The 12,690-nt window shown below is 36.2% G+C and overlaps 1 protein-coding gene across 6 annotated transcripts; it reads left to right on the forward strand.

Annotated features, from left to right (window-relative positions):
* The first annotated feature begins 602 nt into the window (after positions 1-602).
* Positions 603-11,593, forward strand: LOC127862080 (uncharacterized). 6 transcript variants are annotated; one of them, XM_052401035.1, is made up of 6 exons: positions 603-2,032; positions 5,481-6,174; positions 7,125-7,238; positions 7,465-7,496; positions 7,761-7,864; positions 10,885-11,024. In XM_052401035.1, the coding sequence occupies exons 1-5, from the start codon at positions 1,667-1,669 to the stop codon at positions 7,845-7,847; spliced, it is 1,293 nt and encodes a 430-aa protein (XP_052256995.1). In that variant the 5' UTR covers positions 603-1,666; the 3' UTR covers positions 7,848-7,864; positions 10,885-11,024. The 6 variants fall into 6 exon arrangements, 4 of the variants coding, with proteins under 4 accessions (XP_052256995.1, XP_052256996.1, XP_052256994.1 ...); XR_008040422.1 differs by lacking the exon at positions 7,761-7,864 and adding an exon at positions 9,774-9,875 and having other exon boundaries at positions 607-2,032; positions 10,885-10,984; XM_052401036.1 differs by lacking the exon at positions 7,761-7,864 and adding an exon at positions 9,774-9,788 and having other exon boundaries at positions 607-2,032; positions 7,465-7,495; positions 10,885-11,031.
* The last annotated feature ends 1,097 nt before the right edge of the window (positions 11,594-12,690 follow it).

Below are 12,690 nucleotides of genomic sequence, written 5' to 3' on the forward strand. Positions count from 1 at the left end.
TTATTGTACATTTTAAATTGTATATGATGTTAAAAAAGTGTTGTAAAACGAGTTTTTTTTATATTAACTGGTTCTCATTATACCATTTTCATCATATTTTCTGTGCTTTAAGAACGCCTAAAAAGGACATGCTGTTGTTATTTCGTCTAAGGTATTTCTATAACATAAATAAGACGATAAATAGTGCACACACATTCGACGCTAAGACACACTTTTTATAAATTTGAATGGGTTGTGTTTATTTCAAACTTGCGACAAAAAAGCGAACATCTTTTGTGCTTTCAGCGCTTTGATTTAGAGCAGTAGTTACTCTTAAAGTCTTTATTTCTCATTCCGCTGCCCTGTTGTTGTTATTGTTACTGTTGTTGTTGCCGTTGCTGTAGTGGTCGTTGTTATTTCTGATGCCGCTGAAGCTTTTATAAGTGTAATGGTGTTGGTGTCGTTGCTGCTGCTGTTGCTTCTAAGAATGGACTGCAACTGTTCGTTTTTGGTTATCTAAGAAACGTACTGCCTGGGAAAATGTTGTCGACGAGGGTTAATCAAATAATATATCCTATACGAATGTTCTTTAAGTATTTGTTAATACAGTGAAGCGTTAAAAAGTGTAGATAATGTGCGACGTCTCGAGATTAATAATAAGAAGAATGTGTATCCGAACCTTGTGGTAGATCTAGTTCAGTGCAGCTGAGTGTCGCTGTTATGTCAACCATGACTCAGTGTCAGATAGCTAACACAAGTAAACCGTGGGAGAAATATTAAGTAGCTGACAAAGTGCTTATTGGGTGCGTTGTGCAGAAGTGTGTATGGGTGTTTTGTGTTGGATTTTCCATCCGAATATTGTGAATATTCATAAACTGTGTGTTCATCTTTCTGGATATCCTGTTCTTCTTAATTTCGCTATATATCTAAAGTTGGTGTTTTATATAAAGTTGTACGAGCAATGAAATCACGACATTATGGAGAGACACTTGATGTTGATATAGGTTTAAGTTGATTTGTCCAGACAATATGGGAGACATTTGACAGTTATATACGTTTAAGTTGATACGTTTGAGCTTACAATATCTCGTACTTTCTGTTCACTTGTCAGGGCAATCCTATTGTTTCAGTTAATATTTCTGATCTTTATTTGCGAGCCGTGTTCATGTATTGGATTACAAGAAATTGCGATAAAATCGCTGAATAGAGCAACTAAACCATAGAAACGTGTATGGTTGGTGACATGCAGATTTATTAATCGGTTTTCGTCGGGTATTATCGATCTATAGAGACCTTGTTTTAAAATGAAATCCGGATAAAGTTTAATAAATTCAACGCAGGCGTCGTGATATGAGAGGTATGTTAATTTAATAGAAGACAAATAATCGCTGTTTATAACCACTTTCATTTATGATAATTATTAATTCATATGAATCGAAAGAAAACAACCACATTAAGTAAAATAATGAAATAAAACAAACGTGCGTTAATTCAAACGAACAGATATGTGCGAAAAGAAATTTACGTTATAAATTGACGTATGATGTTTTATACAAAATAGATTTAAAATACAGTTTCAAGTGACCATCATGAGCGCACATACATAGGCCTAGTTCTTTATAGTGGATTTTCAAGGTTGCACGGAATATGAATAAGAACGTGGCGCACGTGCTCTAAGTACCAAAACATGACTGAATGGTCAATGATGAGACATGACTTGAAAACAGCCATCGATATTCTGGAACTTCCTAACTATATAAAAACATCTGCCTACGTACGACGTGACGAAAGTTCGCCACTTCGAAATCTCGACCGACTTGAACTTAACGCCGACAGCGTCATTCGTCTGGAGCGTCGACTGAACGTGTGTTACGTTCGAGCATGCGTACTCAAACTAGACGATGCGGATTGGTTCGCTCTGAAGAAGGGATCAGATTTTGTGCACGATCATGCGCACCATGTAGGGAGCGAGATATTGCTTCCACTTGAGTGCCGGATCAAAGTGCGAATGCTGGATCGAAATGGCGGAAAATTGTACCGCACTGTCCGGGAGGTATGGATTATGGTTTTGTTATTGCTGAAATGTCATAATTTCATAATTTTAATTAACGTTGATGAAAACTGTCTCCTGTCCTACGATGATATCAGCGCCGTCTCACTCGTATCGTGATTCTTTTTGTTTCAATTAACCAAATATTTCTACATAAAAAGGTAATGCAGTACAGTTAAACGGATTAGCATTTATTGCTGACAATAACTGTAACTATTTCATTGCCAACAATTTAATATTATTTTTCGTTTAAAAAAAACAGCATTTCTTCAAAGCACCTGTAATAATTATGAATTTAAAGGGGCCTTTTCACGTTTTAGCAAATTGACAAAATTGAAAAAACTCAACATTTACCATGCTCTAATATATCCATTATATGCATCTGTTGACGATTTAAAAATCTGAAAATTATAAAGCGCTGCAACGCGAAACGATTGAATAATTTGGAGAGTTCTGTTGTCGTTTAATTTTGTGAAACTACGAAGATTGCTTATATAAAGTATAAAATACGTCCGTCATACATTCTTGGCAGGATGGCCGAGCAGTCTAATTGGTTTTTACTCCAGGACCCCAGGGGTCACTGGTTCGAGCCCTGCTGAGGTTTACTTTGTTTCTATTATTTAATTTTATTCTTGACTTTTTTACTGGAGCTTCTTAGATCCAATGTTTGCATTTATCAATATAAAGCATTAATGACAAACTTTAAAATATGCCAAAATCTGTGAAAAGGCCCCTTTAAGGTCCTTGAAACGTGCTTAATCAAAGTAGGTATTGCTACGTTGTTTTAAATGTTTGTTCATTACTACTATTTATAATACACTTCATATTTATAGCAATGTATTAATTTCCTAGTGAGGCTACAAACTATTTAAGACCTGAAAGTATTTTTTCACGAAAGTGGTATTTCATATCTTCAATAAAATCTTCAAACCGCGATGAAACATACCGGTTAACCGTTGTGCTAACAGTAAGCGCTGAATTATGCTCACATACTGGGGAAAATAAACAGTGCAACCTTGTTTAACGCACTGTATACTACCTGCTCGAACTCATAAAACGTGAAATATAAGACTTGAACATTTTTATTGTATACTGACGATTGTTTCACCAAAGTCGAACACGAGCTCTTAAATCGGATGATGACCCAATGAATAAAGAATGTTGAGCTCGGTATTCATACATTCTTTTTTAGCTTTAGCAACATAATGAACGCGAATGTAAATTGTTTGCAAACTACAGCAAATGTTAATAGACAATAAGCCGAAACTTGTAGATTAGTCGTATATATACTTGTATAACCAATAGTTGTAGCATTAGCAGTGGAAGGAATAGTATAGTAGAAGTAGTAGCAGCAGTAGTAGTAGAAGTAGTAGTAGTAGTAGTAGTAGTAGTGGTAGTAGTAGTAGTAGTAGTAGTAGTAGTAGTAGTAGTAGTAGTAGAAGTAGCAGTAGTAGTAGTAGTAGTAGTAGTAGTAGTAGTAGTAGTAGTAGTAGTAGTAGTAGTAGTAGTAGTAGTAGTAGAAGTAGTAGTAGTAGTAGGAGTAGTAGTTGTAGTAGTAGTAATAGTAAAAATACGATTGTAGTAGCGGTAGAAGTAGTAGTAGTTGTTGTTGTTGTTGTGGCAGCAGTAGTAGTAGCTGCAGCAGCAGCAACAGCAGTAGTAGTAGCAGTGGTAGTCATAGTAGTAGAAGTAGCACCAGACCCATTAATACCATAATCATGATTAAACTTTGTCAACAATTTGATGTGAAATGGTGACTCGCAGTTAAGATTAATACAGCGATGGTATTGTCACTCGTATACATGCTCATGTTAAATGTACTCGTCTGCTTTGAACATTATGGACGAAGAATTCGTATCATCATTTGTCATGAAAGCCGGTTTTACATATGGTGAAACGTATGGTGAAACGATGTGTCAGAGGCATATACTTGATTTAGAATCGCATTATATTGGGAACAGGAAAACAAATAAGTTTAAGTATTTCAATGAATATGGAAGTAGAGAAGCATAGCAAACATGCAGGGTTGTTATTCGATAACGTTAAGAGGTTTATTCATGTGCTAAATTGTTTGATGGGATGTTGAAGTGTTCATGATAAACCTGTTCACACTTTCTTCAATAATTATTCATTAGAACAGCCACTCGTGAGCGTGTCGATCACATTGACATTCATTGTGCCTGTTTTATGTTTCATCTAAATATTTAGTATGTATATTATAATTTGATGTACTATTTTTCTTTCAGCAAATGCTAGGTTACTATGGTTACGTTCAATGAAACAAAGCTAAAAAGATTTAAGCTTCATTGTTAGGGAGTCATGATCCACTTCACTTTATTGAAATACAAAGCCTTTTTCCTTTACATAAATTGTATACTAAAATTTTAGTTTCCCAAACAGTATGTACACACAACTGCCTTTATAATTAAATATTGTAGTGTACCTCTCACTGAGGCACGGTATATCGTATATGTGTCATCGTCTTCAGTGCCCGTGCACGTCCAATAATTTAACCCATTTATGCCTAGTGGACTCTCCCATCCTTCTAAATTGGATCAATTTATTTCCAAAATTAGGGATGTCTAGAGTATATTTTTTCTATATCGGAAATTGAAATAAGTTTGAGAATTCAAGATCTGTTATTCATCATTAGACAAACATGTTAAAATGATAACTATCAGTTCATATAACACGTAAACACTTAAAAAACCATCATATTTAAATGGGAGTCGGTGATGATTAAGTGAATTTTACTTTAAACAATAACAGTTTGTGTACATAATGTAATTACGAGTTATTACAAGATAATGAATTCTCAAGGGCCTTACAATATGGAATGATACATGATTTAAACATCAGACCAATGTCAAACAACAAAAACATGTATGATTGAACGAATCTACAGTTATAAGTGAGAGGAAACGCATTCGCTATGAGGTGTTAAGTAAATAAAACTTCATAGATCTAACGAAAAATTAAATGGCGCATAGGCTAAAAGCAAGGCCCGAGGTATGTTTAACTGCTTCTAATAATCAATATATACACAAGACTAAAGATTAAAAGCGCTCCCCACATATTGTTTATGTATGTTTAGTTTAAACCTATGTGTTTTTGCATCGAAAGTAAAATGCTTATTGAAACCCTTTCGAGTCCGTTTCCTTTGTAGAACCAGTACTTGGTGAATATGGATGTAATCTAACGGATGTTTAATATTCATGTTTGAATCATTCCACATTTGAAAATCAATTAGACTAGTCCGTTGCGATGATATTAGGTTTATAAAACTTTAAATTAGAGGTAAAACGAAAAATGTAAATCACTCAGAACATGGGCTAATGTATATACATTGTAAAACTAATATCACTACCATGTGTTATTTAATTTCCCGTAAACAAAATGTAAAACGCGCTGTCTTTACTTTAATAGATCTTACGCAATTTTGTTTGCACAGATTGCTGCTGATTTCCCTCGTTTTGTTCGAGCGGAGCAAGACACCGTGGCTGCAACCCTTGGCAACAGCGGACATCACGTGGTGTCACGTGGCAGTGTACTGGAGCTGGACAGGGTGACGAAAAGCTGCAGGGCGTTACGCGGGTTTCGAGAAGATTATTTAATTTGTCGTGAATTAGAAAAGTCCACTGAAATAGCATTCACACTCTTTACTCCAGTGCTGTTCAGGAAAGCAGCTGACCGAACTAAATACTTGTTAAAAGACTTTGTTGAACACCTACCTCTGCCACAGTGTGTGGAATGTTTAGACTCGAATCCATACGACGTCGTGTGTGAATCCGACGACGAGGCGCGTGACCTGCTGACCATGCTCAACGGTCCCCTGGAACTGAGGGCCATTCAAGTTGTTGAGTATGTTGTCGGATTTGTATTGGAGAGGAAATCCATCATTGCGATTCCGTTAATCGATAGCTTCCTTGAAGCTGCGTTGGTTTACATTCCACTTCATAGTTCCGTACCTGCTACTCAGACTGACGTTGAATCGCCAGTCGACTACGAAACCATGCTGGAGAAACTGTACTTGCTGTACGCGGACAATCAGCTGCCCGTTCTGCTGAAGGGCCAACCGGAAGGAGCGTTCTCGTACGAAGAGGAAGGTGATGTTCCAGATACACCGCCACTTCCGCCCAAACTAGGTATTCTACGGTGATTATGAACTTCCAATTTTTACTTAAATAACGGTAAATTAAAAGAAAAAAAAGGGGCAATGCCGCCCCTGTCCCCTATTGAGAGAATCTAGGAATATTGACAGGAACCCTATACTTTCACGTCGTATACGGTTTTTCAATTTTGAAAACGACTTTGTTCTAAAATGGTTCCATTTTGAAGAAGAACTTACACTAAGGAAAACGATGTTCCGATATTGAAGCAATCTTAGTTATTTTATATTTGTCTGAGGATCGTACACTTAAGTATACACTGCTTCTATGTTGCAAAACAATCTTTGAACGAAGTGTGCGTTGTTTCTTGTTTGCAGATTATCTCATACTTAAGTATACTCTGTTGCTTTTTCGCAAACATCCTTACACTTCAGCATTCTCTATGTCTATTTGTTAAGTTTCCCTAGTTTCTATTTTGCAAAGCAACTTCCACTTGTGTAAAAAATGTATTCAGACAATCCTAAAATGTAGTGTGTGCTGTTGTTTTCATATTGCTTACAGTATTACACTGTTTCTATTGTGCAATCGATCTGTTACAAAACCTGTCGCCCTTTCCAATTTGCCGACGGTCTTACATTAAAGTATACCCTATTTTAGCTTGAAACGTCCTTGCACTCATTGTATGCACTGTTACTACTTTGCAGACAATCTTAAAATATGGTATTGGCATTTTGCCATTTTGCAATTTTGAAGATCTTTCCAAAACGTATAAAAAATTCTTTTGTGCAACCAATCTTGCACACAGTTTCTATTTTTTAGAAATCATACAATATTCAAATAGTAAACCGGTTTGCATGTTGAAGACGACCTTATCATTAAACTTATGCTCTTCCCGTTTTGCTGACGAGCTTAGCACGAAGCACACCGATTTGTTTTGAGTTTGTAAACGAGCTTAAACTGGCGACTACGTCGTTTCCATATTGCAGACGACCTTTCAATTTATCACGCGATGTCCGCGCCCGAGATCGACGTTGAGAGCGGAAGTCAGTCTGCATCAGAGGGACGGCGGCGGCGGATACAGTCCACGGGGGAAATGGACAGTATGTCACCGTGTGCACAGGGTTAAATTTTCAAAATTAAAGCAAAGAAGATAAGAGTAGAAAAAAAGACAGAAAGTGTTTCGATAAATCTTATATCAACCGAATTTGCACCACAAGTTGTATGTAGTTGTTGTTATTTTTATAATCATTCTTTTCAAGCGTGCTTACGATTGTATCATCCTTTCAATTCCCGTATTTTATTAAATCATTCCTCTTGTGTTTTCAGGGAAGAATCCGAAACAAAGAACTGGGTTAGAGGTAGGTCAAACATTTAACAGTAAGTATACACTGAAAGTAAACAAATTACATGTACAAAACAGGTCGTAAATAAGTAGTTGTCAACTTTGTTTAATCAAATGTTTAATCTACATTAGTATTACTCATAGATGTAAAGGTCATCATTTTTAACAATCAGCATTGTGCATATTTGACAGCTGTGTAGTATTAAAAAAGTTATTAAAAACTGAACAGCATTACCTTCTAACAATGACAAACCAGACTAGGTAGCGTTGTTTTTGCTAGAATACCATTGTGAGACATACAAAGGACGAACGCAAAAGTTTTTCATTTTCCGAATCGACTTTGATCTGTTCCGAAGCTGCTACGTAGCAACTATGGCTCGATTGGTAAGTGGCGGCTCGGTACTACTGAAATGTACCCCGGGTACTCTTAAGTATACTTAAATGTCCACCGGGTATGTAAAATATACTGAAACGTACCCTGGAATTCTAACGCTAAATTGGTCGTTGTCGTCTTTTTTTTTCAAATTAATTATGTTCATTTGTATGTCAATAATCTGTAAAATGGCCTCTATATTATCGAAATAAATAAAACAAATTGAGGAATTGTTGTGTTCAAAGAGAATTTTGTTTCGTATTCCGTAGCGCGTTTTACGACATCGGATTTAAGGCGGGAATAAATCTCGGGTACAGTCTAAATTGGCCGGGTACGTGTTAGTATATTTTCCGTACCCGGTGTACATTTAAGTACACTTAAGAGTACCCGGGGTACATAAAAGTAGTACCCGAGCCGATAATGACAAATCGAGCGAAATTATGTGCAATACGGTGGGCTTATATCACTGATTTTTTAATGCTTTCCGAAAACTCGTTAAGCACTTAAGATTTATCAAACCAATGGGTCATTACTATTATGTGACATTCATAAGTCGATTTTGACTAATGTTTGTATTTCTTTTATACCTAATGATAAAGTATGACATTTCTGCGTTGAAATAACATCAGTGAAAATAAACAAATTGTTATACCTACACTCATTCATAATAATGTTGAAGCCTCCTCTGACGTAGCTAAGTGTGAACTTCTAAATGATTACTTCTGCTCATCATCATTTGTCGATGGCACAAACCATCCCCTACCATCTTTACACAAAATAACTTATCATAGCCTTTCAAATATTTTGATATCGCCTTAGGACGTCATTGATGCAATGCATTCCATGAATCCGTCCAAAGCTAGTGGACCTGATCTACTAATCCCAAAACTCCTACGCGAAGGCTGTAACGAACTTGCCCTACCGTTTTCAAACTATTTCTATTATCTTTTAAATGCATCCATATTGCGCCCATCGTGGAAGCTGGCAAATGTAACACCGATCTATAAGAAACTCGATGCTTCAGATCCAGCAAACTATTGACCAATACATCTTCTCAGCTGCGTTGGAAAACTTATGGAACGTTGTGTACACAAACATTTTTACAATTTTCTTAGCTCCAATAAACTTCTGGCTTCTTATCAATCCGGTTTTATCAAAGGTGACTCCACTACGAACCAACTTACTTATATCTACAATGATATCTGCAAAGCTATGAACACTGGCAAGGAAGTACGAGCAGTCTTTTGCGACATTTCCAAAGCATTTGACAGAGTTTGGCACGGTGGACTACTATTAAAGCTTTCATCGTTGGGTATCAAACACGAACTTCTAAACTGGTTCAATACCTATCTCTCACACCGAAAACAACGCGCCCTCTATGCGAACTCTGCTTCATGGTAAAACATCTCAGCAGGTGTTCCCCAAGGTTTGATTCTCCTATAATAATTCAGACGACTTTGTTTGGTTCCTGCTAAGAGAAGCTTTAAAAGAGGACAACGTGGGAGATTGTTGCAAGTCAGGCGTAAGGGAATTCCACTCACGTATAGCTGTTGGGAGGAATGAGCATCGATATGATTCACTACTTGCGTAAATAAGAGGTACTGAGTCGTTATTTCTAAGGTCATAGCGGTTTTGAGGGTGGAGTGAAATGAGATTTGAGAGGTATTCTGGACATAGCCTGTGTTTCATTTTGTAGAAGAGAATAAGTCTGTGTTTCTGCCTCCTTTTTGAAAGAGTTTCCCATGTAAGATCGGTTAACAGGGAGTTAATATTACAATATTTAGTGGCATCGGTGCATATTCTTACTGCCTCATTTTGAACAGCTTCTAATTCTGCGAAAAAATCGTTGGAACAGTTACCCCAGACTGCGTCTCCATATTCGAGCAGCGGTCTGATAAAATGAATATATCTTTTTTTCAGGGTTGGACCTGAACAGTACGTATTTCAGAGACCTAATAATGCCGATACGTTACCAGGCTTTGATTATAGCTGCACATATATGTTGTTCAACTGTCGTTACTGGTACATTGTCCTTCCTTTTTGTGCCTCGTCTTCCCACTCAGTCTTAACTCTCTCCATGTTCTATCTTTCATATATCTAAAAAAAACACTTCACCTCGCTCACAACCAATGTGAAAACGTTTTATCAATTGCCTTAACTGGTTACATGTGCTAACTTCTTTAACGCTCTAAAGACATCTATGGGGAAGTATTCATAAACGTTTTCAGTAACTTGTTTTTTTATCCATTATGGTATAAATGTATTTCACATGTCATTCTCAAACTGTCATTATATTAATAAATACTGTGAAAATAACAAATTTTCGGAACTACTTTTTCTATTTTTAGATTATCATATCAAGATTTACTATGTATTTTTTATGATCACGAGTGAATTTAAATCGAATCCAACCAATTTTCTTTTTATGTTATGATTTTTTTTACCGTTTAACTGGATAATTTCGCTGGATTTATGACGTCATTTTGTGTATGGAAATGTATTGAGGCACGCCACGGGAGAAAGAGTAACTTTTCAGCGAAAGGGAATCAGCTGTTAATTTTTTTCTTGAAAAAGCGGCATAAAAGAAACAGAAAATGTGTTCATGTCAGTGTAAGATCGTTTGTTGTTAGCGTAGCCGCGAGTGAAAATATTATATTTCTATGATCACTCGTGAAATATCAAACGATCTTACACTGACATGCACAAATATCTTCTATGTCTTAATTTAAATAAAAATAGTATTTCTGTTGTGGGTTTTTTTTTATTAAAAAAGCTAAAATGCATCCTAATTGGCTTAATAGGCAGTAAATAAGGAAGTCAGAATTGTCGTATACATGTGTTATTTCAAACTTAATGTGTTTTGATTAAGCGACATGCGCATGTACATGTATGCTCAAGGAACTAATTACACATTTTCTTCCTTAAACACTTACAATGAACCGTTTTAAACAAAAACGGAATAGTTTTAACAGGGAAATTCGTTTATAATTTACCAATGATCTTAGAACTAAAATAGTCACGTGTTTTTCAGTCACGTGGTTTAAAATCCTACATCTCCGTGCTAAGTCGACGGATGAAGAGCACCGCCTCGCAGTTACTTTTCGGAGAAGAGATCCACCGGCATGACTCGAACCTCAGCCGGAACTCTTGCTCGAGGAGCCAACCCGACCTAACACAGCGTCTATCGTCTCGCGCATCAGACCTGGAACCTCGTTCCGGATTCATCTGCTATCTGGATACATCGTTGAAAACTGACGATATGAAAATAAGTAGTAACTCAGACCATTCCTTCTTAAATACTGAGTCAGAACGTAAAGGAATTCATTTTGACGAAACAGATAAAATCTCGTCACAAACGCTTAACTTCATTAATGCTGACAAACTAATTGAAGCTAATTTAACATCAGGATTTTGTGATGTAACATACGCGGATATAAGTGGGCCGAACAATAATAACCAATTGTGCCATTTAAATTATTCAACTGCAGACTCGTTGAAAGACGAATTGAACGAAAATTACAAGAAAACTGACCAATATTCGTCTTGTACAAATAGTCGAAATAATGACAATAAAACGGATGTAGTGTATGCTAAAGTAGACAAAGGTAGGGCACGGAATGCTTCACGCGCCTTGTACGCTTCGGTGGACATGTCAAAGAAAACTAGGAACTTTAAACCCCATAACTGTGATATTTGCAGACATAATTTAACGTAATTATAGCAATTAATGACACACTAAATGTTGTCTGTTGTTGTTTTTTTTCAGTAAAAATTACAGTTTTATCTTTAACTGAATATATTTGAAAGTACAATGTGGTATACTATCTCTGCGATAATACCAACCATTGCAAAACTAAACTTTTTATCAATATTAAATAGTATATTCCTATCTCTCATAAAGAAGAGTGATGTACTCCTATTTATGTTAATCATTGATGTGTCGATATTGGTGATAACTAAGCCCATGTATTTAAATGACTCCGTAAACGTTTCGCTGTACAAGAATTGTATACGTCGACAAAAACAAGAAGGTTCAACAAACCAGGAAGTCATCAGCACGTAGGGTGTACTACGGTGGTATGAAGGTGACATAGGAAATATTTTGTGACATAAGAACAATTTGATAAGTGATCTCTATTGCGTGCAACCGCGATATCTATGCTGTGAGCATGCGATTACTATGAAGTGCTCATGCGATTGCTATTATTTGTGGACGCGATAGCTATGACGTTAGAATACATATCAGATAAGCAATTATAAAATTTGGACGCTTCAGCCATGTTGCAAAATGTATAACATTCTTACAAGTTTCATCGGTCAGTTACTGCGCACGTCATGACTTTCGCGTGGGAATGCAATAGCTAGCGCTTGCGCAAGTCATAGCTATCGCGTACGCACGTTATAGAGAGAACTTCATCTTAAATTCCATTTGTCACCTTTATGGCACAATAGTGTACGTAATGACCCAATAACAATCGCGCCTTTAGCCCGTTTTATATAAGTACCTTTCCTCTGAACAACGAAACCTTGATATTTACAATATGTCCTTATTATTAACAAAAACATTTAAATACTTCTCAAAGTGTTAGGTTTTTTTTAAATATGCGCTAACTTTCAAGCTTCAGAAGGCTGTTAATATCACTAGCTCTATTGTGTTATCTATATCCTCTATTCGTCGTTAAATGAAGCACCATTTAACGTTAATTACACTTTATAGGACACATTTATGACAATCCATAAACAATACTGGCGACAAGGAAAGAATATACATATATTTGAAGGAAGACGATATCTTAAGTTTAACAGAAAACGAACTTGAATAATTACAGTTGAAAAA

The sequence above is a fragment of the Dreissena polymorpha genome, chromosome 16 (assembly GCF_020536995.1).
Source record: "Dreissena polymorpha isolate Duluth1 chromosome 16, UMN_Dpol_1.0, whole genome shotgun sequence".
NCBI classification, from domain to species: Eukaryota; Metazoa; Mollusca; class Bivalvia; order Myida; family Dreissenidae; genus Dreissena; species Dreissena polymorpha.